At 44.7% G+C, this 22,788-nt stretch overlaps 1 protein-coding gene and 1 long non-coding RNA gene across 6 annotated transcripts in view; one reads left to right on the top strand and one right to left on the bottom strand.

Annotated features, from left to right (window-relative positions):
* Positions 1-72: 72 nt before the first annotated feature.
* rp1l1a (rp1 like 1a) lies at positions 73-17,035 on the bottom strand. Of its 2 annotated transcripts, none has more exons than XM_086198693.1 (8): positions 16,925-17,035; positions 13,162-13,417; positions 12,485-12,877; positions 12,129-12,393; positions 7,463-12,033; positions 5,911-6,846; positions 3,939-5,837; positions 73-3,039 (listed from the first exon to the last, which is right to left on the bottom strand). In XM_086198693.1, exons 2-8 carry the CDS (start codon positions 13,396-13,398, stop codon positions 2,626-2,628), a joined length of 8,715 nt encoding a protein of 2,904 aa, XP_086054819.1. In that variant the 5' UTR covers positions 13,399-13,417; positions 16,925-17,035; the 3' UTR covers positions 73-2,625. The 2 variants fall into 2 exon arrangements, with proteins under 2 accessions (XP_086054819.1, XP_086054811.1); XM_086198685.1 differs by lacking the exon at positions 16,925-17,035 and adding an exon at positions 15,145-15,316.
* Positions 17,036-17,932: 897 nt separating this feature from the next.
* Positions 17,933-22,788, top strand: part of LOC147272645 (uncharacterized) — a 118,030-nt gene continuing 113,174 nt past the window's right edge. For all 4 annotated transcript variants that reach the window (XR_015112067.1, XR_015112074.1, XR_015112071.1 and 1 more), the window contains exons 1-2: positions 17,933-18,009; positions 19,217-19,279. This is a non-coding gene — a long non-coding RNA (uncharacterized LOC147272645). The remainder of the gene's footprint in view (positions 18,010-19,216; positions 19,280-22,788) is intronic.

Raw genomic sequence — 22,788 nt, 5'->3', positions numbered from 1 at the left:
CTCAATCCTTCTGTGCCACACACACACACACACACACACACACACACACACACACACACACACACACACACACACACACACACACACACACTCACAGCGGTACTAGATTAGTGTGACGTGTTTGGGTATCTTGAGAGCAGCTGAGCAGCTTTGGATCCACCTTTGTGCAGAGCCAAATGCAGTAGTGTCGAAGTGTAGAATAAAAGCAGCAGCCCAGGAAGGTCAAGTGCACCCCCATTTAGTTGCAAACTGTGCACTGATATTGCTGCTGAACAAATTATTGAGGCTCCTTGTTGTGGCCAGTTGATTGGTTGTATTGAATGTGTACAAAAACACCTTCAAATGAGTCACAAATGGGTTTTGCCTGCTGACACATGATTTGGTTTGGTCCGCCGAATTAAAATCAAATCACAGTTTATGCTTTTTACCATAAAGTGACTCTTTTGTGATAGATTTTGAGAGAAATTATCCGCTCGTGAGTGGTTTAAATTTAAAAATTGCAATAATTATGGAAAAGAAGACCCAGCCAGTTACTTTTTTTTTTCTGTAACGGGGACTGAATTTCTTTTTTTTCTTTTCTTTCTTTTGTCAGGCAACAATTGAACTCAGTAACACTTTAATTCATTCCATTAAACCTTCAATCTCAAGCAGGAGAGATAATGTCATCCTGTTCATTTCTTTTATTCTTTTCCAAATTACATTCATAGGTTCTTTCGCTACATGGTGTTCAGTTGGTGATTAAAAACACTGATGGACAACCAAACTGACCGTTAGCAGCATAGGCACACACTCCCACCCTCTCCGTTGCTCTCTTGTCAAACTGAGAGATTAACACACGTTGCTGCCTCACTCATGCTGACTGTGTGCAGAATATCTCTACTAAGCCTGGAGCTCACCCAGCTTCTTGGCTCGGTTTCCTTTCAATCAGACGAAAGAAAAAAAAAAAAAACGACAAAAGAAAACAGCTTACGAGTTCAAAAAAGTGTGTTTACAGCATTTTAAAGATGCAGCTCTGATCCACTCACGGGCTCTCACAATCAGAGTGAAGATGCCAGGAGACAAAAACACATCCACTTAACCATGATCTCCCTCTTTGTTTCTGTCGGTTCATCTAACCACGGATACAGTAAGGCAACAGTAACATGCTTCATGCTGTCGTTCCACACGGCTGCTTGTCCAAAGCCCACCTGAAGCTATTACAACGTGTAACAGAGAAATCTTTGAATTCCAGCAGCAGAGGAAGGTTTACATCAACCTAAAAGCCTCCTGGCAGTCACTGTATTTTTCTGTGTCAGAAACATAGGCTGCTTTCACTTTAAAATACGTGAATTTACAGTAAATGTTCACAGTTAATGATGGTGAAAGCAGAGGTTACCTAGAAGACGGTTTAAAGGGGAAACACATGTACAAACACCAGTGGATGGTGGAGTAGTTTTGGGGAAATATAAATATTCGCTTCCTGATAAATGACATTATCAATGCCCATTTTTCTGCTGCTTGCCTGTCTGACGTTTGAGTTAATTAACAAGCATCTGTTTCCATGAATTCAAAGTCCAGTCAGGCAGAAGTGATATCAGCACGTCATTGGAAAAAAACTGAAAGGATCTGATGTTTGTAGGTTTGCTCGCATCAAATCCAGCTAGGAAATCTTTTCACTCATGTCCAGGTCAAAGTTAGCATGTTATGTTATGCTCATTCCTCCATTTTTTAAAAACCTTTCTTTCTGTTAGTCAGGCGTGGGCAACCCTGTGCCATGGAGGTCCGTGTGTATGCAGGATTTCCTTCCAACCAAACCCTTTAACAGGTGATTCCACTGATTAACACACCTTCAGCCACAGAAGAGTGTTGATCAGTGGAATCACCTGTTTGGTTGGAAGGAAAACCTGCATACACACGGCCCTCCATGGCACATGGTTACCCACCCCTGTGTTCGGTGATAGCTCGTGCATAAGTTAGCGCGTATGTGTATTTTGTTAGCGAGTATGGAACACGATCCCCCTGTAGCATTAAACTTCATAGTTTTACCCTCTAAGTTGAAGTTTTTTGAGATATGCCGCGCAAATGAGTCAGCAGCGTTATTTCATTCGTCCGCAAGAAAGTGAACAAGCATATTTCCCCAAATACCTTATGGTAATCAGATTACACGAATGAGCTTGAGTTGGTTTAATCTGAAGTCTTCTCTTCAGATATAGGGTTGTAGTTAACTAAGACCTTTCATAAGTAACCTGGCTGAGAGCTTACAGACCATAGATGGAGAACTGAACTAACGCACAAACCAAAGAGTCGTACATGGGTTTGTGAAGTACTACTGAAAAAGAGTAACATCTCTCTGAGGTACATAGTATATGCATGGTTATGAGATTCAGTAAAGCTGTGGCTCTGTGAGATCACATCAAAAATGTTTCAAAAATAGAACATTATACAGACAATTTACTCAGAAAATGTACAAACATCATTGTATAGGATAAGGTTTCAATTTTTTTTAACATTTATGGGTTCTCTTCCTACACCAGAGAGATAAAGTGCTTCAAGTATTTAAGTCTTTCCTTTCCGTTATTAATTCTGAGTATCGATGAAGGAAAAAATGTCATTTTTGACCTTTGTTAATGTGTGATGTCACACAAGTCAAGAGTTAAGTTCAACATCACTCTCTGTGGGTTTGCACCGTTTGGCCCTGGCTGGTGACCGATTCCTCCTCTGGCCCGTGCCACCTGTGGCTCCACCAGTAGCCATTTTGGGCACTTCAGTGGCGTTTGCAGGAGGTGAATTAGTGTCGATGTCCTCCAAGGAGCCAGGCTGGGACTCCACTGAGGCCCTGGTGAACTGCTGGAGAAGACCACCGTCCTCTCTTCCCTCCTCGTCTTGTTTAAATTCCTCAGCAGCAGCATCACCAACCTCCTCCTCCTCCTCCTCCTCCTCCTCATCCCCTGTGGCCTCCTTCTGTCCTGATTCATCAGCGCTGGTATCACTTGGACGTTTACCATCAGTGTCTGAATCTTCGGCGTCGGCCTCCTCTCCCTCAGTCACGCAGAGCCGACCCTGACAGGGGAAGAAGGTAACTTGTTATCTCCTCGAACTGACTGAACTAATGCAGCTGCACAGAAATAATAACAGAAAAAAAAAAATCCTATTTGTGTGCCAAATAATGTGCGGATGTTGAGAATTTTGGAAGAAAAAGAAAAACGATTTTCATTAGCAGGTGGTGACTGACAATAACACAGACCTCCAGCAGCGTTAGCTCTGCGCTGCTGTCAAACAAAACAGATTTACTCAGTCAGTCTAATTGGATGGTGGGATTATGTGTTCCCACAGGCTTAGAATTATAGTGTTTAGACTGCAGTAGGTCAGATGCCTTTTTAAGGTGGAATTTAACCTCACGGTCATGTTCAGGCCCTCAGTTACAAAATAGATGGAGCTCAAACAGGCTTTCATCTCTGTAGTGAATGAATCTGAATCCTGACAATGTTTGCTATTCAACCTAAAATATGAACATTTTACATTTTCATCCTACTAAAAATAAAAGTTAAAAAGTAAAGATTCCGACGTAATCACGTTTGCTTAACACTTAATTATCCGACAACACCAAAAAAAATCTCAACAATTTCAATGTTACCAGGCAATACAAGTACTGAACTTGCTGATTACGGTTTCCTCATCCAACATTTTCATCGGTTTCAAAAGGTTTACTGCTATTGACTTAATGAGCATCCGAAAATGAGAATTAACGCCTATAACAGGAGGTGGAGACTTCAAATAAGTCTGACCGATTGAGAGTTTCACCCACCAGCTCATGCTAAGGAAGTTAGAATGAGCAATATTCATGCAATGTGCTGCCCCCTATTGGTTTGATAGTGCTAGCTCATTCAGAATAATCAGTAACTGTAAGTGACTTTTACTCTGGAAAGTTACTGAGAAGTATTTTGTATTCAGTATCTAACCTGTGGTGAGGCTCTCTCCTCCTCAGACGCCTCTCCTCCTCCCTCCTCACTCTCCTCTCCCTTTCCATCATCCTCTCCATCATCCTCTTCATCCTCTGCCTCCGCTGAAGCGCTGACATTCCCCTCCCCCAACTCCTCCAGTAGTGACGATTCTTCATTTTCTACATTGTTTGGAACATCCTCCCTCTGCCCAGATGTCTCTCCTTCCTCATCCTCACACTCCTCTCCATTCGTAGTAATCTCACCCTCACCTGATGCCTCTTTGTCACTCTCGGCCTCCTCTTCTCCTCTTTCTGTCTCCCCCTCATTGTCCCCGGTCTCATCTTCTCCTGTCTCTCCCTCCTCCCCTACTACTTTCTCTCCATCTTCCATGTTGGCGCTAGTTTCCTCCTCTTCCTCTCCCTCTCCTGTCTCCCCTTCTTCCTCTACTGCTTTTTCTCCATCTTCCATGTTGTCGCTAGTTTCCTCCTCTCCCTCTCCCTTCTCCCCCTCTTCCTCCACTGCTTTCTCTCCATCTTCCAAGTTGTCACTAGTGTCCTCCTCTCGCTCTCCTGTTTCCCCCTCTTCCTCCACTGGTTTCTCTCCATCTTCCATGTTATCACTTGTTTCCTCCTCTTGCTCTTCCATCTCCCCCTCTTCCTCCCCTGCTTTCTCTCCATCTTCCAAGTTGTCACTAGTTTCCTCCTCTCCCTCTCCGGTTTCCCCCTCTTCCTCCCCTGCTTTCTCTCCATCTTCCAAGTTGTCACTAGTTTCCTCCTCTCCCTCTCCGGTTTCCCCCTCTTCCTCCCCTGCTTTCTCTCCATCTTCCAAGTTGTCACTAGTTTCCTCCTCTCCCTCTCCGGTTTCCCCCTCTTCCTCCCCTGCTTTCTCTCCATCTTCCAAGTTGTCACTAGTTTCCTCCTCTCCCTCTCCGGTTTCCCCCTCTTCCTCCCCTGCTTTCTCTCCATCTTCCAAGTTGTCACTAGTTTCCTCCTCTCCCTCTCCGGTTTCCCCCTCTTCCTCCCCTGCTTTCTCTCCATCTTCCAAGTTGTCACTAGTTTCCTCCTCTCCCTCTCCGGTTTCTCCCTCTTCCTCCCCTGCTTTCTCTCCATCTTCCATGTTGTCACCGGTTTCCTCAGCATCCTCTCCTTCTGCTGTCTCCCCTTCCTCTTCCTCTTCATTACTGCTATTATTTTGAGCACACTGGCACTGGCATTCTCCTCCCTCTTCTCCATCTTCTGATGTCTCCTCTTCCCCAGCTTCCTCATCACCTGTTCCCCCCTCCTCTAGCTCTCCATTCACCAAACTGTCTCCCTCCTCCTGTTCGCCCTTGTCCGTCCCTCTATCCGTCTGTTCCTCCTCATCTTCCTCAGGGATCGTCTCCTCTAAAACGACCTCAGCTTTGATATCCTCTTTCGACTCCTCCTCCTCTTCCTCCTGCACTACCTCTAAACTCCTTCCCTTCTCCTGTTGGCCTTCTAACTCTTCCCCTGTATCAGTCTGTTCCTCCTCCTCCTCATCATCCTCATCCTCTTCCTCCTCCTCCTCTAGGATTGCTTCCTCTAAAACAAATCCAGCTTTTATATCCTCTTTTGTTTCATCCTCCTCCTCTTCCTCCTGTACCACCTCTAAACTCCTACCCTCCTCATCCTCTGCCATGCTGTCCCCTCCTTCAGGTTGTGGAGCAGCTGCAGGCACCGGGGTTTTCTTCAGCTGAAGTATCTTGAGGAGGTCAAACTCCATCATAACTGGAGCGTCAGCTGCCAGCGGGTTCAATTTCAGGGGTCTAGTGGCCATTTTCTTGCGTACGCAGGCATCGCAAGGGCAGTACTCATCTTCGCTTCGCTGGTCACTGAAATCGCCCGTCAGCTCACCATCGCTGAGAGAGTCGGCGGTTTTCACTGACTGGTTCTTCATGACCTGAAAAACACATGAAACATGATCTTTTGGTTGTTCAAGCAGATGCAAAGAGAAGACCCGTGGTTCAATTTACCTTCAACATGCGACGCCTCTTCTCAGTCATAGTGGACTCCCTTGAGAGGTTGGCTTGTTGGGGTGGTCTTGGCGATCTTCCACCTCTCCCTGCTCGGCCCTGGATCTTTTTCATCTCCCGTTCGATGCTGGTCTGGATGCGGCGGCTCACCTCGTCCTTCAGCTCAGCCATCATGGTGTCCAGGATGAGGCTATCATCCAGGTCCCAGCGAACTTTAAACTCTGCCATGGCAGTAATGTAGTGGTTCATGAATTGTTTCTCTAGCTTCCTAAGAAGGTTCAAGACCCACACCGGATCAGGATCTTGGGACAATCTTTTGGATAAGGGTGCTCGCAAGACAGTCGGAGGCGTGCCTGAGCTGGAGTCCTCCAGCGCTTCTCGTTCATTATCAGTGTGTGTGTTAGAGCTGTCGTTGGCAGAGCTCTTGTCCGATGATGAGGGGTTGTCAGAGGTTTTTGGGCTGTCCAGACTAGGAGGGACGCCCTGCACAGATTCCTCTGCCATGTTTGTCCCATCTGATTCTGAAATGGCTTCAGCCTCAATTTCCTTGGCTTCTGCCTCTCTAGCCTCCTCTTCTACAACTGGGTCGACTGTCTGTTCCTCATTTAAAGACTCTGATGCTTTTGGGGGTGTTTCTTCTCCTTCTTGATTTCCATTCTCCTTTCCCGATCCACCAGAACCACTACTCATCCCTACCCCAGAGGAGGATCTTGGTGGAGTCACCTGGTCTTTGCCAACATCCTTGATTTCAATCTCCCTGGGTTCAGTGAGCCAAAGGGATTGAAGAATGGTCATAATTTCCTCGTACTGCCGTTTTTGGTCCTTATGTTTATCACAGCCAGGGGTCACTGCAGGCTCAATAAGCTGGAGCTGGGCCAGACAGTCCAGGAGCCCCCTGGCTGACATACTTAGTCTGCGACCATAAACTGGAGATACCTAGAGACATAAATAAGTACAGGTCACATGAAAAAAATATACTTAAAAAGGATAAATTGATTGTAATCCAAATTATACATTCATGCAGATCTGCTGTTTTAAATCTGTGGGCCCGACATCTCAACAATTATCAGAATACGAACAAAGAAGACAGATATCAAGATTACCCATAAAAGTTTCTCTAAATCAAGATTTCACACATCTGAATCGCTGATATCCTGCACAAATTCAGTGATTCTCTCTTGCAGTTGATAGTGACTGTAAGGTAGATGTAATAATCATTTGAATAAAGGCCTACTTAGCATTTCTGCTACATAATTAATGTCTGACATTAAATACAGTTGGATCAATCGAGGTGACAATGCAGGGCCTCAAGAGAGTGTGACTTGACACTTGAAGGGAAGTGCCAACACCCGGCTCTTGTTGGATTTCATTAATACACTTCAAATAGATTATCAGATTATCTTGAATTGGATCAGCCAAAATTATTTCAGATCTTTTTTTAGTGGTTTCCAGCCTATAATAAGTATGAATAAGCACATCTTCAAGCAGAAAAGGTTGAGAGTCCTTGGTATAAAATATATACATTTTTCATTGAAAACTGTCAGTGGCTTACCTCAGGCATGCTCCGGCATCGACCCAGAGAAGAGCTCAGGAGAACTTTCATCACTGCAGCTGAGGAATGCCAGTTCTTGGGCAGAGCCTCTCTACTTCCCACTGGAACTCCTGGAGCTGGATCTGAACTCTTCTCCTCCTCTGCTGCATTGCATTCAACATCTTTTCCTTCACCCTCATCTTCCTCTGCTTTGTCCACTTTCTCTGCCTCAGGACACTCCTCCTCATTTGCGGCAACCTCTCCTGGTTCATCTACCACCTCCTTCTCCGGTTCCTCCTCGTTTAGCTCGTCCCCAAGTGCTAGCATGTTGCTGTTAGCAGGAATGCTGCGCAGCCAATCACTGACAACTTCAATGGGTGAAGCATTGGGCAGACAGGCAGGGGTCAATTCCAGGTCTTCATCCTGATCATTCTGGTGCTTTTTTCTCTGGCACTTAACACTTTTTTCACTTCGGGGTTTGTCACTGGTTTTGCTTGCCTTTGATTTTTGGCTGTGTGGATATGTAGCAGCCATCGTTTCCTTCAGTAGGTCCGCAGCAGACAGAGAGTGAGACAGAGTGCTTTCGCTGCCTGTGTCTGCTTTGCTGCATGGTCTGGAGCTGATTTCTTTTTTTTCAGAATTGGACGATTTGACAGAGTGGATGCTGCCATTGTTAGTTTCTTTGACTGATTTCTCTCTTTTACTCTGCTTCAAGACTTGTAAGTGAGCTGAGTTTGCTGACTCAGGCCTGAGACAACAGGAGAGCTTAGAGTGATTACTTGCTGCCTCATCTGCAACACCCTCTTTCCCTTCTGCTTTACTTCTATTTCCTGAATCTCCAGCAGACGGTGTACCATCCTCAGTATTTTTAACACTTGCAGATGATTTTCTTGTAACTTTAGAGTTTGCTGATGACACAACAGATGATGTCTTACTGCCAGGCGCATTTGAGGCAGACTTCACACTTCCTGTTTCAAGGTTGTTCCCTGCTTTGGTTGGGCTGGCACTTGTACGTTTAGGCATCTTGTCACTGCAGTTACAACAAGACTTGTGAGACCTGCCACTTTTGGCTGAAAATCCAGTGGTGGATCTTTCTTGTTCTTGCTTCCTACATTCTTCTTCGTTTCCTCCAGGTGTTTCAATAGTAGGTATATTTACTGCTGGGGGGTTGTGAGACAAAGCACTTTCACAGCCTTGATTTTTGGACTTTTGAGACTCTGTTCTCTCCACTTCTACCTTTATAGAGGACTTTGTACTTTTGCAGACACTCGGAGTTGCTGTTTCCTCTCTGCCAATATGGAATGAAACATTGGACTTGCCACTGTCCGAGTCACCTGTTTCCAGGTCCTCTGGTAACCCAAGAGAGACCGACCCAGATGAGTTTCCACTCACTGCTGTGCCTTGTGATTCCCTCCTTTGTCTTTTGGAAGACGAAGACATGTTGCTGCATGCTCTCTCGAAAGGCTCATTGTCTGCTTCACTTTTCAGCTTCTCATTTTTCTCCACTTCCTTATCCTCTCTTTGCTTTTCTTTCTCAGGTGCAGAGGCTCTTCCACAGTTGCATTTGGATCTGCCAGATTTAGCAGATGTCCTGGAGTGAACTGACAAGGCACTCTGCCCTCTTGTCTCACCAACACCTGGGCTACATAGCAACTGTTGCACGGGGGATTTAGCTGGAGCTTTGGGTGAGTGTGTTCTCTTGGGTGAGAGCGTTTGAGATTTTTCAGATATACTCCTTGGTGCACCGTCCTCCTCTTCGTCATCATTGGGATCTGCTGTTTCAGTGACAGCAATATCAGCTGTTTCTGTATGATTGGACTTCTGTGAGAAAGATTTTGCTGATTTCTCTGAAGCAGCACTCACTGGTCTCTCTGTCTTGTTATTTCCCTCGTCACCGAACCCATCTGGTGTTTTAATGATGACAGCACTTGGACTTGGTGACATTGATTTGAGATTCGTGCAATGGTTCAACTTTTGCGAAGCCCTGGACCTCACTGAAGATTTGGACTTCAGAGACATGGCACTAGCTACCCGCTCTTGATTTCCATTTGCATCAGGAGAGGGAACATCAGCTTCAGAGTTTTTCTGGTGAGACTTTGCAGAGGCAGTGGTTCGACCAGACAAAGCACTGTCCACCCTGGCCTCATCTTTTTCAATATCTCCTATAGTGCCTTCAGTTTCTTGCTCTTCCCCATTACAATTAAATTTTTGAGATTTAGAGGACAAGGCACTAGATGCCCGCCCTTCATTTTCTGATTTACTAGATGCTTCCGTCTCTGGCCTCTGCTGTGTCTCCTCCTCCTCATTTTCTTTTCCTTCAGGCTCCTCATCTACCTTTTCATTGCCATTACCATTAGACTGATTTGATCTGGCAGATACTTGACTGACTGCCCTTTCTTCACCTTCTCCTTCCGACTTAGGTGAAACTGACCTTTCCGATGCTTTGATGGACTTAGAGCATTTATTCGACTTGGCAGACAGATCGGACTTGGTTGATGTGGCACTCACTGCTCTCTCCTCTATCGCAGTTTCTTCTTCCTTTCCAGTTCCATCTGCAATCTTTTGATCAGCTTCTTTTCCTGGAGACGATTCACCTGCACAACCGCTGCCAGTGGATCTGTGAGATTTGCAGGATTTCCTTGACACATTTGATTTAGCAGATAGGACACTAACGGGCCTGACTGCTTTTCCAGACTTGGCGGAAGCATTGGACTTTACAGAAAGGCTACTGTGAGCTCTTTCATTTGTGTCATTCTTTTCCAAAGCGGTAGTGTCAGATGGAGAAGCATCCCTACAGTTGGTCTTAGCTGACAAGGAGCTAGCTGCTCTCTCTTTTGTGATGTTGGGACCTTCAGCTGTGCCACTACAGATGGACTTGTGAGACAGGTTTGACTGATGGGACATGGCGCTGGAACTTCTTTTTTCTTTTTCAGCAGTGGCACAATTACTGTTTGATTTTTGTGATTTGTTTGACCTGTGGCTGATGGCTGATGTTGCACTAGGAGCCCTTTCTTCCTGTTGTCCTGCTTGCTCAGGATTGGATGTTCTGGACATGGCACTACATGCCCGGTCTTCTAGGATATTGGATACTGCAGAGTAGCGTCCGTGGGATGTGAGATTGGTTTTGTTGGAATGAGTTGACACAGCAGAATCATCTGAGTCATGAGCATCATTGGCATTCTCTTGGTTAGAGAGAGGTGTGGCAGGGTTTGGAGAGGCTCCAGGGGAGTGATGGGACCTTTGAGAAACTCTGCTATTGGAACGAGAGTTGACCCCACGCTTATAGCCCCCACAATGTGGACATACACTTGATAACACAGACTGTCCAGAGTTGCAAGACAAACTAGTAACAACCCTCTTTATATTTTCATCCTCATCATCTGCTTCCCTCTCTTCTCCTGAAGTTTGGATCTGGATTTTCATGGACTTGCGAGACGCTGTGCTTGCTTTGCCACTGGGAGCTTGATCCACCTCAGGTCCAGTTGTTGAGTGTGGCGTGGCAGCTCCACAGTGACAGGAAGAGGTTGCAGATGCTGTCCTGCTTCCCCTGTTGTCGCTTTTATTAGAGTGGCTTCTCGGCTTGTCATTTAGGTGTGTCTTGGATGTTGGGGATGGTGATGGTTCATCCGTATGACAGCACCGGGAGGCGCTGGGGGGCAAGTCATCATCTTCATCATCTTCATCATCTTGGTCTTCTTTTAATGCCTGCAGTACATGTGAGGAGGTGCTGACCCCAGACAGCGGGCGCTCCACATCCTCCTCCAGCATCTCATCCTCCACTGACTTCCTGCTCAGAGGTCGTCTGTTGTTATCAACAGCAACCACTTCGCTGCGACTGCAGCACTGGCTCACCCTGCACACCTCAACATGGGTGTCTCCATTGTGCTCCACCTCTACTCTCCTCTGAACCTGCTCAGTCACACACATCTCCTCCTGCACCAACTGGCTCTGCTCTGGACCACCGCAGTGAGAGAGTCGCGCTTGGCAACGCACCAGTCTCCGGGAGTTACACGATGAGGATGAGCTAGAGGAATGTGTATGCCTTATCCTAGTGTGGGTGTTGCTGGATGTATGTACAGGTGGGGCCGGAGGCTGCTTGTAAATGTGTGCTGGGTTTTCCCACAAGTCATACTGATGTTCTTGTCTTTGGTAGCAGCAGGGGCAGTGGCTTTCTTCCAGTGCACACTGCAAATGTTGGCTGGAATAATCAACACCTTCTGGGTCGAAGGATGTGGAATCAGGGTCAGAACAGCTTTCTGACTGGCCCTGTTGTAGGTAAGGGGGTTGGGACTGGCTCAGAGGACAGCAGTCATTGGTCAGAGATGGAGATTTTTTGATCTGCGTGGACCACTGCAGTGTTTCATCTTGGTGAAGGCGAAAACGCACCCTCATCTCAACTGAGAGGCTGCCGTCTTTGTTGACGAGCACTCGCTTTTCGATGTCATCGTTCATAATAGCTGGTTTTGAGTGAGAGTAGTTACTCAAACCGTTGCCATAAGACTTCTCTGAGGACAAAGAGAAACGGGCAGAGCGGTTTGAAGAATCAGACCGAGGGTGGATGATGCTCTTTTTGGTTTCCAGACCAAAGTTTACTGAAAGTAGACAGAAATGATAACATTTAGTCATTTAACAGCTGATAATGTGCATGAAAATGTCTACGCAAAGTCATGTCGGTCCAAAAACATACCGTTTTTCTTGCTCTCCTGGCCTTCACTGTACTCGCTGGCTCTGGACTGAGCTCCATGAGGTGGGGATCTTACTCCTTGAGTAGCAGGGGATCGAGCACCATTTCCTGGAGTTCGAGGACCAAGACCTGGTGATCTGCTCCCCAAACCAGGAAGTTTTTCCTCTGAGCTCTTCCTGATATAGTTTACCAGCATTGGACTGAAGGCCTCCCGTCCGACACAAACCAAGACTCCAGGACAAGTCATCAGGCTTTGAACATTGTCAATCTGGAGACAAACATACACTGTGTCAGCAGTTTTTACCAAATAATGTGTCTTCTACCATTACGATACACTGAAATACTAAATCACTTCTCACCCTGCGTCCTTCAACAGTGTATAGTTTGCGAACATGAAACTGCATCGCTTCGGACACCTCAGTAAGAAAGGCCCTCATACTCCTGGTGGACCTCCTGCTCAGCACCACACTCTTCCTGACCCCTGGCTCGGTGTTCTTCACAAGAAGGATCCGCCGTTGCCTGTAAGGTAGATGACCAGGCGGTGTCGAGGCCAAGGCTTCAGGTCGCTGGGGTCTGCGGCTGTAATGGTACCAGATGTTTGGCCGTTTGCTGACCAGCTCCATGTCGATGGGCTTAGCATGGCGCTGGTCAGAGCAGAGGTAACAGCCACCGTCCTGGAGTTGCTCCAGGTGTTTTATGACGTGCGTGCCACGGGGAGTGGTCACAGTCCGCACGCCAAATGGCAGCGGCACCTTTATGTGAACAGATAAATACACACACACACATCATGTAAATGCATATTTGTAGCAATTTGTGTAACTTGGAGATTACTATCTCTTGCCAGGAATTTCAGGGTTCATGATGAAAGAAAAAAAGAGAGAAATAGAAGCCTCCCATTCTCGATGCAAGGGGAAACTCTAAGCGAGTAGAGCTGATGCCGTGTGAGCAGTTTCAAAGTGCAGTACAGCTGCATCAACACTGGTACAGACTTCAAAGAACGTCTGAACATCACAGCTCTGATTCTCGTCCCACTAACCTTTTGGGAAAGGTCGTCCAGCAGGGCATCGAAGCATTTGAAGCTTCGCTTGTGGATAGCCATCCTGACGCCCCCGAACTGGCTATCTCCGCTTTTGTAGAAGGTGATCCGCTTGGCTGGGGTGCTCACTCTGGTCACATGTGCAAGGTGTGAGCTGGAGGGGGTTCGTGGGGGTAAAGGCGTGGCATGTTTAGACGGGGGCTGGGGATCCCACATCCCCACCTGGACCGAATGCATGATGTGCTTTCACGCGCACCTGAGGGACAAACAGAAGCAAAACTCAATCTAAATTCACTTTTTTTATAGTTTCATCAACTAATCAACTGAGAAAAAAGAAAGTAATCTTTAAACTTTTCTTCAGTTTCAAAAATTGTGGTAGAACCTTATGTGTTAGTGAGGAATTTCTTCCCATTATTATCTTTTTAATGTGCTAAATCCTTTTGCATCTAATCACAGGTTTCCAGTTCCTAATCTGGGTGTTTGAGGGAGGAGGATTCAGGACAGGACATCCACTAACGGGACTACCTGCCAACAAACTAACTTTAGACAAAGTCATTTCCTTTGCAAACCAGGCAGCTGGCAGGTTGATGGTTTGTTTAAATTCTGAATGAGCAACAAAGTCAAAAAGTATAAAGATTCTCTAAAAAAGTTCCGCATCCTGCTAGAATTTATTTCACAGCACAACCGAAACAAGAAACTTCAGCTCAGTTTGGTGGACTTGGTGGCCAATCACGTGAACGTTGCAAAAACAAAAAAACTGTATCCATAGATGTACACGCTCAAGACAGAGCTCCCTACAGCTTGCTATTTAGTGGTTCAGCCTCAAAAAAATCCTAGTTCTTTCCTGCTGCAGAGCAGCCTACATAAAACCAGCTTGCATAATCATTTAAATTCGGCTATTTACTCATCAACAATATTCCAAACCAGAACATTTTGGACCAAAAGAAGCAACAGAAATATGAGCATCTAGCTTGAACCAGAGAAAACTGATGAGCTCCTCCTAGTGGTTTCACCGTAGCATCCATTATGAGTGATAAGCTGTTAGCCATGATCTTAGCGGGCTTTTGAGTCTCATCAGGCTAAATCACTGCTCTTAGCTGTCGACCAACGTGACGCTCTGCTTCTTAATCCCTTCTCAGGTCTGTCTTTCCTAACAACCTTCAAACTATCACCACATTCTGTCTGTTACGGTGGGAAATTAACTGTTAAATTACACGTTACATTTGTGAGGATTTATTTATTTATTTTTTTATCCTTTTAAGCCACTGCAGCAGATCCGTGGTTTCCAAGGTAGCAGAAGCCACACAAACACAGTCAGGGACACATTTTTCTGCTTTGATGGTCAAAATTTGTTTTTTGTTCGTGAATCTAAACCGACTGTGACAGCAGGTGTTTTAAAGAGAATATTCTTTTTCATCTGCACAGGTTTGGAACTCATTATTTTCTTCGGTATAACCTGAGAAGGTAATCCAATACCATGTAAGGACACAGGATTCAATTTAGCTTATGTCTGACCTCAAAATAGTCTCATTCACTGACAGCATTGAGGGCAAAAAAAACCCAAAACTTTTAACATTATATTTCCAACTGAAAGGGATTTTAGTCTGGATGCATCACAAGATGTGATCAGCGTATCGTTAGTATAGATGGATATAGATCAGTTTTTACATATATATTAGCGTGAGTCTGATGGCTTACATTTGAATGAACTTTTTAACAGTTCACATGGGTTTTTTCAATATTTACCAAATGTGAGTGTCATACATACTTGTTTTCATACGATTGATATCGACATCAGTTAATATTGGCTGGTAAACTCGGCGAAAAATTCAACATTATGCATCCCTACTTGTTGGCACACTCCATCACCAATCATTATTTCACATCACAAACCTTCACAAATTAGAGACTCTCTCAATCCTCATATCACAACTGTCACACACTATACAGTCATTCTTAAACACCCTTCACATGAGAACTCACATTTTCAGGAAACATGGTCCAAAGAGGTGCGAAAAGACAGCAGGCGGAATCTGTTGGTGTCCGCTGAAGGCCCGACTACTCGGACCAGGAGTTATTTAGCGCTAAGTGTGTGTTCTGGCTATTCCTGAGTCATACACTGAGAGTCCCTCGGTCCTCTGGGTAAAATGGCAGTCAGTAATCGGGTGCATGAAGGAGGGATAAAGGAGGGGGTGGATGGATGGATGGAAGGAGGGAGGGAGGGAGGGAGGGAGAGGAGAAGACAGGAGGAGGGGAAGCTAAGGATAGAAAGAAAAGCCTACTTAAGAACCTGAGAATGTGTGTGTGTGTGGGGGGGGGGGTTGCTATGGTGAGGCCAAGATGGTTGAGAGACAAGTACTGTTCTCATGTTGCTGCACTTGACTTAAGGAGACGGCGTGCTAATTTGAAATTTTGATGGTTGCAACACCTCCCCAGGTGGGTAGGGTGATGTTTTCCAAGCCTCATCGGATGTGTTTGTGTGTGTGTGTGTGTGTGTGTGTGTGTGTGTGTGTGTGTGTGTGTGTGTGTGTGTGTGTGTTTCTGTCAAGTGAGGGGTGATACCTAAAAATAGCATGACCTATAACCCTTGCCTTTTCTTTATTCTTTCTGCACACGTTCTTTTAAAACACACACACACACACACACACACACACACACACACACACACACACACAGATTGTTAATTACAGACAACCAGTGCGACAGCACAGCAGACTGCCCTCTGTCTACAAATCACTGAAAACACCAACTTGCAGTTTGTGTATTCTTCTTGTATTGTTGGCGAGCTCATATTTATTGTGCTGGGAGTTTTATTTATTTATGAATGCATTAGAGTTTTGAAGTCTGCTTATTATTATTTATTTATTTTTTGTTAAATGTTCTAAATGACAAAAAAGTCTACAGTTTGTGAACCACAGTGTTTTGTGGGCAGATTTCTTGATGCTCATTCACTGAAGTCTCAGTTCAAACCACCACACAAACACCAGGAGAGATTTATCCCCTAATTACAGCTCAAGTGCATCTTCTTTGATATAAATCCTCTTCATCCCTGCATTTGGACTCAGTTACCAGCTGGTTGAGCTCATCTATTTTGCTGATAGTATGTTGTGGTTGTTTTTTTGTTTTTTTAAAGTAAAATGAAACCTGTATTATATTATTCATCTGTGCGTTTGAAGATCAGTCCTTTTTTATTGTATATTACTGTTAGTGCATGATCCACAACTTTGATGACAGGTGGAGAAGTGTGGGTGGACAGGAAGTCAAGGATGAGTAGTTCCTGTGCCCGCATGATTGGTGCTGATGGGTATTCCATGTGGATAAATCAAGCACTTCTGCACTGAACCTGTACCCTTTATGTGGGGATGGAGTTATGTACATTTTCTTTTATAGAAAAATGTCAGGTCATTTTAAAAAGAAAACTGTTCCCACAAACAAAATAGAAAAAGAAAAAGAATCAAAGTGGCACTGAAAGTGGTACCCTTTTCCATTATGGTCACATTTTAATCATGCGACTCACTTTTAAAACATTAGAGACGTTTTAATTTGGGATGAGGAAGGCATAAGAAGCTAATTTGATGCATGGTCTATTTTAGGAGGTCCTCTCTCCACTTCGCATCAGCTCAATCCCCCCGTCTGTCAGCACTTATTCATAAGAAGGTGTGTGTGACTCACCTCATCATTCTCTCCCATCTGATAGGCCTGCAGTCGTTTATCTACTGTCAAATATTGTGACGCAGTCAGAAGTGAAAGAGACCAGTCTTACCGGTATGGAGTCATACTGGGAGTAATGGTAGGAGTTAAATCCAGAGAGAGAGCGTCAAATCACGGCCAGGAGTGAGCTTGAACCGCTGTCCACTCTGAGAGCAGCGCTGCGCAGCAGCCTCACATCGACGTCAGGCACGCAGGTGAAGGCACGTGAAGCCGGAAGTAGGGCTGTTTAACCTTTCAAATTAATATCTTCATTTATTTGTTCTCATGATTATACACCTCAAGTGAGAACAATTAAATCGGAGAGCCGTTTGTGAAGGCTCGAACTCACAAGGGGTTGAATTGATAACTACCAATTTGACAAGAACTACTATGACAACTTTGTAGTTCTGTTCTTTTCCTCATTTTCATGGAAGTTGCTGCCTGTTTTTCTTGTTGCCTCTGTATTGTTTATTTTCCTCCATTTTCCATACATTTTTCCACACTCACACCACTGCCTTTGCTGTATTTGTCCTGCTGTCACAGTGATAACAAAACTTCAGTTCAGCGAATTCAACTTTTATTTTTCAACATTGCTACAAGCGGAAGTGCAATCCCGTAAATTCTGCCGACTTGTTTTAGTTTAAATAGGATAATCTTCCACCTCTCATCACCTCCTCTTTATCTCTTGAAGAATCAGAAGAGGAGGAGGAGGAGAGAGGAGTGGGATTCAAAGAGGATTATTCGACCTGCCTGCACCATCTGTGGCACCGGATTGATAAACCCATCCGGCTCTGTTGTGTCCAGCAAACTTTAATGGCAACGCAAGCAATCCCTTCACTTTTGACTGTGCAGTTTCAACACAACTGGAAACCACAGCTGCTGGAATGTCGAGCTTGTGAATCCAACTTGGCGCATTCATCACCCTTTTTCAGTCAATAAAATGTGATAGTGTCTTGTTTCATTCACGTTTTCAATCACAAATGTGCGATATCTTAAAACAACAACAACAACAATCCTGAGATTGCTCTTGCAGCTAAGTCCCCTACGTGCGTCTGACGTCATCCCGTTAATTTCCCCCAGCGTCCTTCTCCACAGCAACCACGCGCTCCTGTTATCAGCTAGGAAGAAAATGGAAAAGCGCAAACATTGCGGCTCCAGGTAGGCGGCCGTGAAGAAAACGACTTCTCTTTTGAGTTCATGACACCAAAAGAAAGTTATTATGGTGCTTTCAAACGTTTGCCAGCTTTTATTTATATATATTTTTAAAAAGTCGATACGGTAAAATTACACCTAGAGACGCTAGCTAAAGAAGCTAACTTAATATCTGGGGGGGGGGGGGGGGGGGGGGGTTGTTAGTCGTCTGCCACACCTGTGAATGAGGGCCGGGGGGAGGAAACTACTAAGTCCCGCAGGAAACGAATTTAACTCGTCACAGAAGGTCAAGATGAAAATCTTGCTCCCTATTCGGCTTCCGTAGTCCCTCGTCTTCCCTCGCAGGTGGGTGTTTCGCTCACTCCAATTCACTCCAATTAGTCAACCGCTTTCACTCCTCAGAGTGAGGAGGCTAATAACTGCCGGCAACCCAAGTAATCTGAAAAGGTCTGTCATTACAAGTGACTTCCACACGCATTATTGAATTGTGTGTTTGCGAAAAACGATGAGGGGAAGAAGAAAATCCTCCAAGTAAGCGCAGTGCAGTGACGTCATAGGGTCCACTATACTAAAGGTCAATTTCAGGGGAAAATATATAAGTTTCATCCAAATTTTAAAGCCTAAATGTAGAGTATGGATTTTGGTTAAAAATATTGTGTAGAGATACAATAGACTCGTGGGAATATCTCGGTCTTTCTATGGAAAAGGCTAATAAATAAAAAAAGGATCGACCGCGTACATGTATTTGAAGTACTTGGTGTCGTGTCATACAGCCGTACTAGTTTTTAACTTGCTCTGAAGGGAGGTTCAAATTCCTGATGATGCAGGTATGTAGTTAAATAATTGAGCAGTGAGGCTCACAGATGACGTACATCCTCCAGAACAAGTTGCAGTGAGCAGTTTTGGCCACAGGGAGGCGCCACAATCCCGTCCAGCTCAGGTCACATCAGCCTCCACACACGCTTGCTGCGCAAAACTGAAGCAGGAGTGAAGGAAGAAGTAAATAGTATGCTTAAGTTGTGCAAATCCATGTGTTTTGGATCTGTTTGATTATACTAAAGTTGGTTGTCTCATTTGTGGGCTTTGTTTAAAGAGAAGTCCTTTCACTATTTTCATACTAAGAAGATTTACCAATTTTACACTTATTTGATAGATTTCCCCTCCTGAAACAACAATCACATGATAAAACTACTTCATTTACTTCATTTTACAGGTGTGTAGGAGAAGTGAGAAGAACAAGAGAACAAGCTGGATCCAAGAGTAGGACTTCAGGACTGTAAGTGAACTCTAGTGTGTACCTGTCGATGTTCTGGAAGTTGCTGCGTGTTGTGTTGTGGCTGCTGCCTACGCAGTCACAGAGCCCTCCCCGAGGCTCATTTTGAATAGTCAGTACAGGAGAAGTGTATCCTGCTTTCCTGGTGCTGTTTTTAGTTTGTTGGCGACACATCGTCTAACTTTACAGCTGTAAATAAGAGCAGTTGACATTTTAAATGAGCTGTGCATGCGTACGGCTGTCAGTCATTACAGTCGTCGGCAACGTTCATTTGGCGCACAACATTAAAGTGATCGTGCGAGTTGTTGTGAACATTCACGATCAACTTAGTTAAGATGTGTGCATGCTGGCATAATGAAATTAACTGGACAGATTTCTCCTCCTGTAATTAAGATGAAATTGCATGTCAGCTCTAACCTTGCCTCTGCTAATTATGTTCAAGTGATTTATTCTCTGGTGTCAGCAGGGAGATCAGTCTGTGTCTCACATCACTAACTGAAGTGTGTACACACACACACACACACACGCACACCCCCAGATAAATACAAACTTTGCCTGCACGTATTCGGATGACAAAACTGATCAGCTCTTTTGGATGAAGTGTCTATGTGAATGAATTGGATGAGTATGCAAGGACACACTCACTCAAACATCAAATACAACCTCATTGATTTAAATAAGATCACTTCTAAGATTCTTTAAAAAAGTGCGCTTTTGACTTCAGGAACCACATTTGATCCAGTTTTGTTCTTTTCTTTGTTCAATTTCTTGTTCACCGAAACCAAAAAGGTCTATAATGGTATGTGAAAGCAGGATTCGCTGGGAATCACCTTTTTAAACAACGCAAACAGAGAAAACATTCATTAAATATATGTCTGGAAAAAAAAAGTACTTACATCCACCAGATGGCGCTGCAGGCCATGGAATGCCAGGAATCTCAAGGCCGATGTGTCTGTCAGCCAGCCTGCAGGCCCTGCAGACACAGAAGAGAAATATTAGTTTTTCGGCGTTTAAAATAAATATTTTTTTTCATATTTTATGTTATTTTTCTGCTCAAAAAAGAGCTAATTAGGCAAAAAAATAAAAAACACAACTTTCTGATTCTCGTGGAACTGGTTGGAATGAAAAGCAAATGTCACTCACGTTGACTGAAGTTGAGTGAGTGAATCAGGCATCGTTCATCCTTCACCTCCCTCACATTGGGCCTCTCCGTGGATCTGGATGTGAACCAGTTCCTCGTGCATGCAGAGGTGGCTTCAGCGCTTCGTTGTCATTTGCTTCAATTACGTTGGCGGGTTTATGTCGTCCTGGAGGTCTGCCAAGTATTCAAGGCTTGTTTTCCTTTATTGTTGCTTTATTTAAATGCTGGAAATGATACGCTTTCTCATGATGAGCTGCTTTTGTTGTTGTGGCAGACTTGGTTCTCCACATAAAAGACCATAATCTGTCTTTAATGTGGGATTTTAGAGGGGGAGAATGGGACCATACTGTTGATATACACAACCGTGGATGAAGGTTTTTACACTGTGAATTATCATTATATACTTACATTATTAGCTTTGCTCCAGTGTGTTATTGTGGGAAGTGACTGCTTTTTGTGTTTGGTAGCCAGACAGGCGCCTTAGTGACCACACAGGCTGGTTATCAGTCACTCAGAACAGGGCTGGCAAATTTGGAACAGCCATAAAGCTGGATTGTGCCCACCAGGTGTAAAATAAACACACAAAACTGCACCCAAAAATAATAGAGATGAAATATGCTGATACGTCTAATTATAAAGGACTCTAATTATAAAGTACTTTAACGGTTATGCAAATCAGTTAATTTTGTCCATGTTTTAAGAGACAAACATGCTCTTATTATATGAAATATTGTAATTTGTTCATCTTTTTTACTATTATTATTATAATTATCATTATTATGATTGTTTGGGTGGCAGAGACAGTGGTATTCTAGGCCTTTTTTAAAAACCCAATATGTATCTTGCCATTAGCTTGTGGCCTACCATTTAGTTTTTTGGGAGAGGTCCGGGCAGCCCTGACTTATAGGTTTCAGTCACTGCTTTTTGTCATTTTATAGAAAAAAAAAAGAACCCACAATCCTGTATTGTTGATGTGAAAGCTTGAACATTACACAGCAGTTGTGCTGTTTGTGATTTTCCTCCACCGGTCTCTTTGATTTCCCACATCAGTCTGTCTTGGCGTCAGTCTAAAAACAGTCCTGACAGTTTGAAATTAGCAAAATAAAACCGGGCCTCTCAGATTCAACACATCTCTATTAATTTGGAGCTGCGTTTTCATCTTGCCTCCTCCTTGTTGAGCCAGACACGATTGATTTCGCTCCAACATGAGCTGCTTGTCACAAGCACTTGATCCATCAAGTCTGAGATTTAAGAACGCAAACACAATAACTATCAGATGCATACGAGTGAGGAAGAAGAAGAGGAGCGGCTTGGCCGTCATAAAAAGCCTCCCAGCGTTTAGTCAGGGTTCGCCATCATGACTGAGATCAGCTCCATTTATCACCATTAGGGAATTGAGGCTAAATACTGTGGGTGAAGGGTTAATTAGAAACAACGGAGGGGGTCAGAGGTGTGTGTGTGTGTGTGTGTGTGTGTGTGTGTGTGTGTGTGTGTGTAGTGCACATGTGATCATGAGAGGGCTGGACCTTTGGAAATAGGGGGCGGAATTTAAACAAGGATCCTCAAGAGAAGATTTATCCGCAGACTGTGATCCACAGACAAATAGTGGTGATAGGTGAAGGCCTCTTGGTGTAGAGTCCAGTCTGGATGACTAATAGCTTGTGTGTGTGTGTGTGTGTGTGTGTGTGTGTGAAGAGGAGAGGTGGAGGGGTAAATAGGAAGCCAGACCATATTCACTTATCACTGCTGCTTTCTGGAATCTGCTCTTGACATCTCGGGACCCGCTCGCCTCTCTTGTTTTGTCCCTGCTTCTCTCTCTCTCGCTCTCTCCCCCCGCCTCCTCATCCCCTCTTCCCTCACCTCCTCTCCTCCAGCGTTCTCAGCAGTATCTCCCCAGCCTCTCAGCTTCCCATATTACACTGCCAGATAAGAGAGCAGAGGGCCTCGACTGACAGGAACCCCAAATTAATTTACAAGCAATGATGCCGTAGCCGGGCCTGATAGAACAGTCTCTCTACAGTATGAAGGGACGGGGAGTGACGCCTCTGAGGCTCCGCCAGGGAGGGGCTGTGCTATCTTTGTAATTATAGGGAGAAACCATGAACCTGCTCTGTCTCTGTCTGTCCCCCTCGGTGTCTTTTATCCCTCCTGATAAACAGAGAAGAAACTCCAGACACAGGTTCAAGCCATATGGAGGCAATAGAGAAATCAGTGCTTTTTCTCTCCGGCTCGTCATATGTGAAGCCTGATTTGTTGGCGTGGGGCTGGGTACTAAAAGGCAGGAGACAACTGCACCACACTTGTCTCTTCCTCCTCAGCCTCTTTTTCAGCTTTCAACACGTATTGCATAATTCGCCACAGCTCTGATAGG

The sequence above is a fragment of the Aulostomus chinensis genome, chromosome 1, assembly GCF_037954235.1.
Source record: "Aulostomus chinensis isolate RoL2024-O1b breed Wild chromosome 1, RoL_Achi_v1.0, whole genome shotgun sequence".
Taxonomy (NCBI): domain Eukaryota; kingdom Metazoa; phylum Chordata; class Actinopteri; order Syngnathiformes; family Aulostomidae; genus Aulostomus; species Aulostomus chinensis.
Note: the sequence above shows the minus strand (reverse complement) of the source record. Positions and strands in the feature narration are given on the sequence as shown.

Excerpts from the sequence above, each read along its gene's own strand:
- rp1l1a (XM_086198693.1), bottom strand. The coding sequence starts at position 13,398 with ATGCATTCGGTCCAGGTGGGGATGTGGGATCCCCAGCCCCCGTCTAAA. Across the intron at positions 12,878-13,161 it reads TGGACGACCTTTCCCAAAAG|GTGCCGCTGCCATTTGGCGT; the intron begins GTTAGTGGGACG and ends GTTCACATAAAG. Across the intron at positions 6,847-7,462 it reads GATGCCGGAGCATGCCTGAG|GTATCTCCAGTTTATGGTCG; the intron begins GTAAGCCACTGA and ends TTATGTCTCTAG.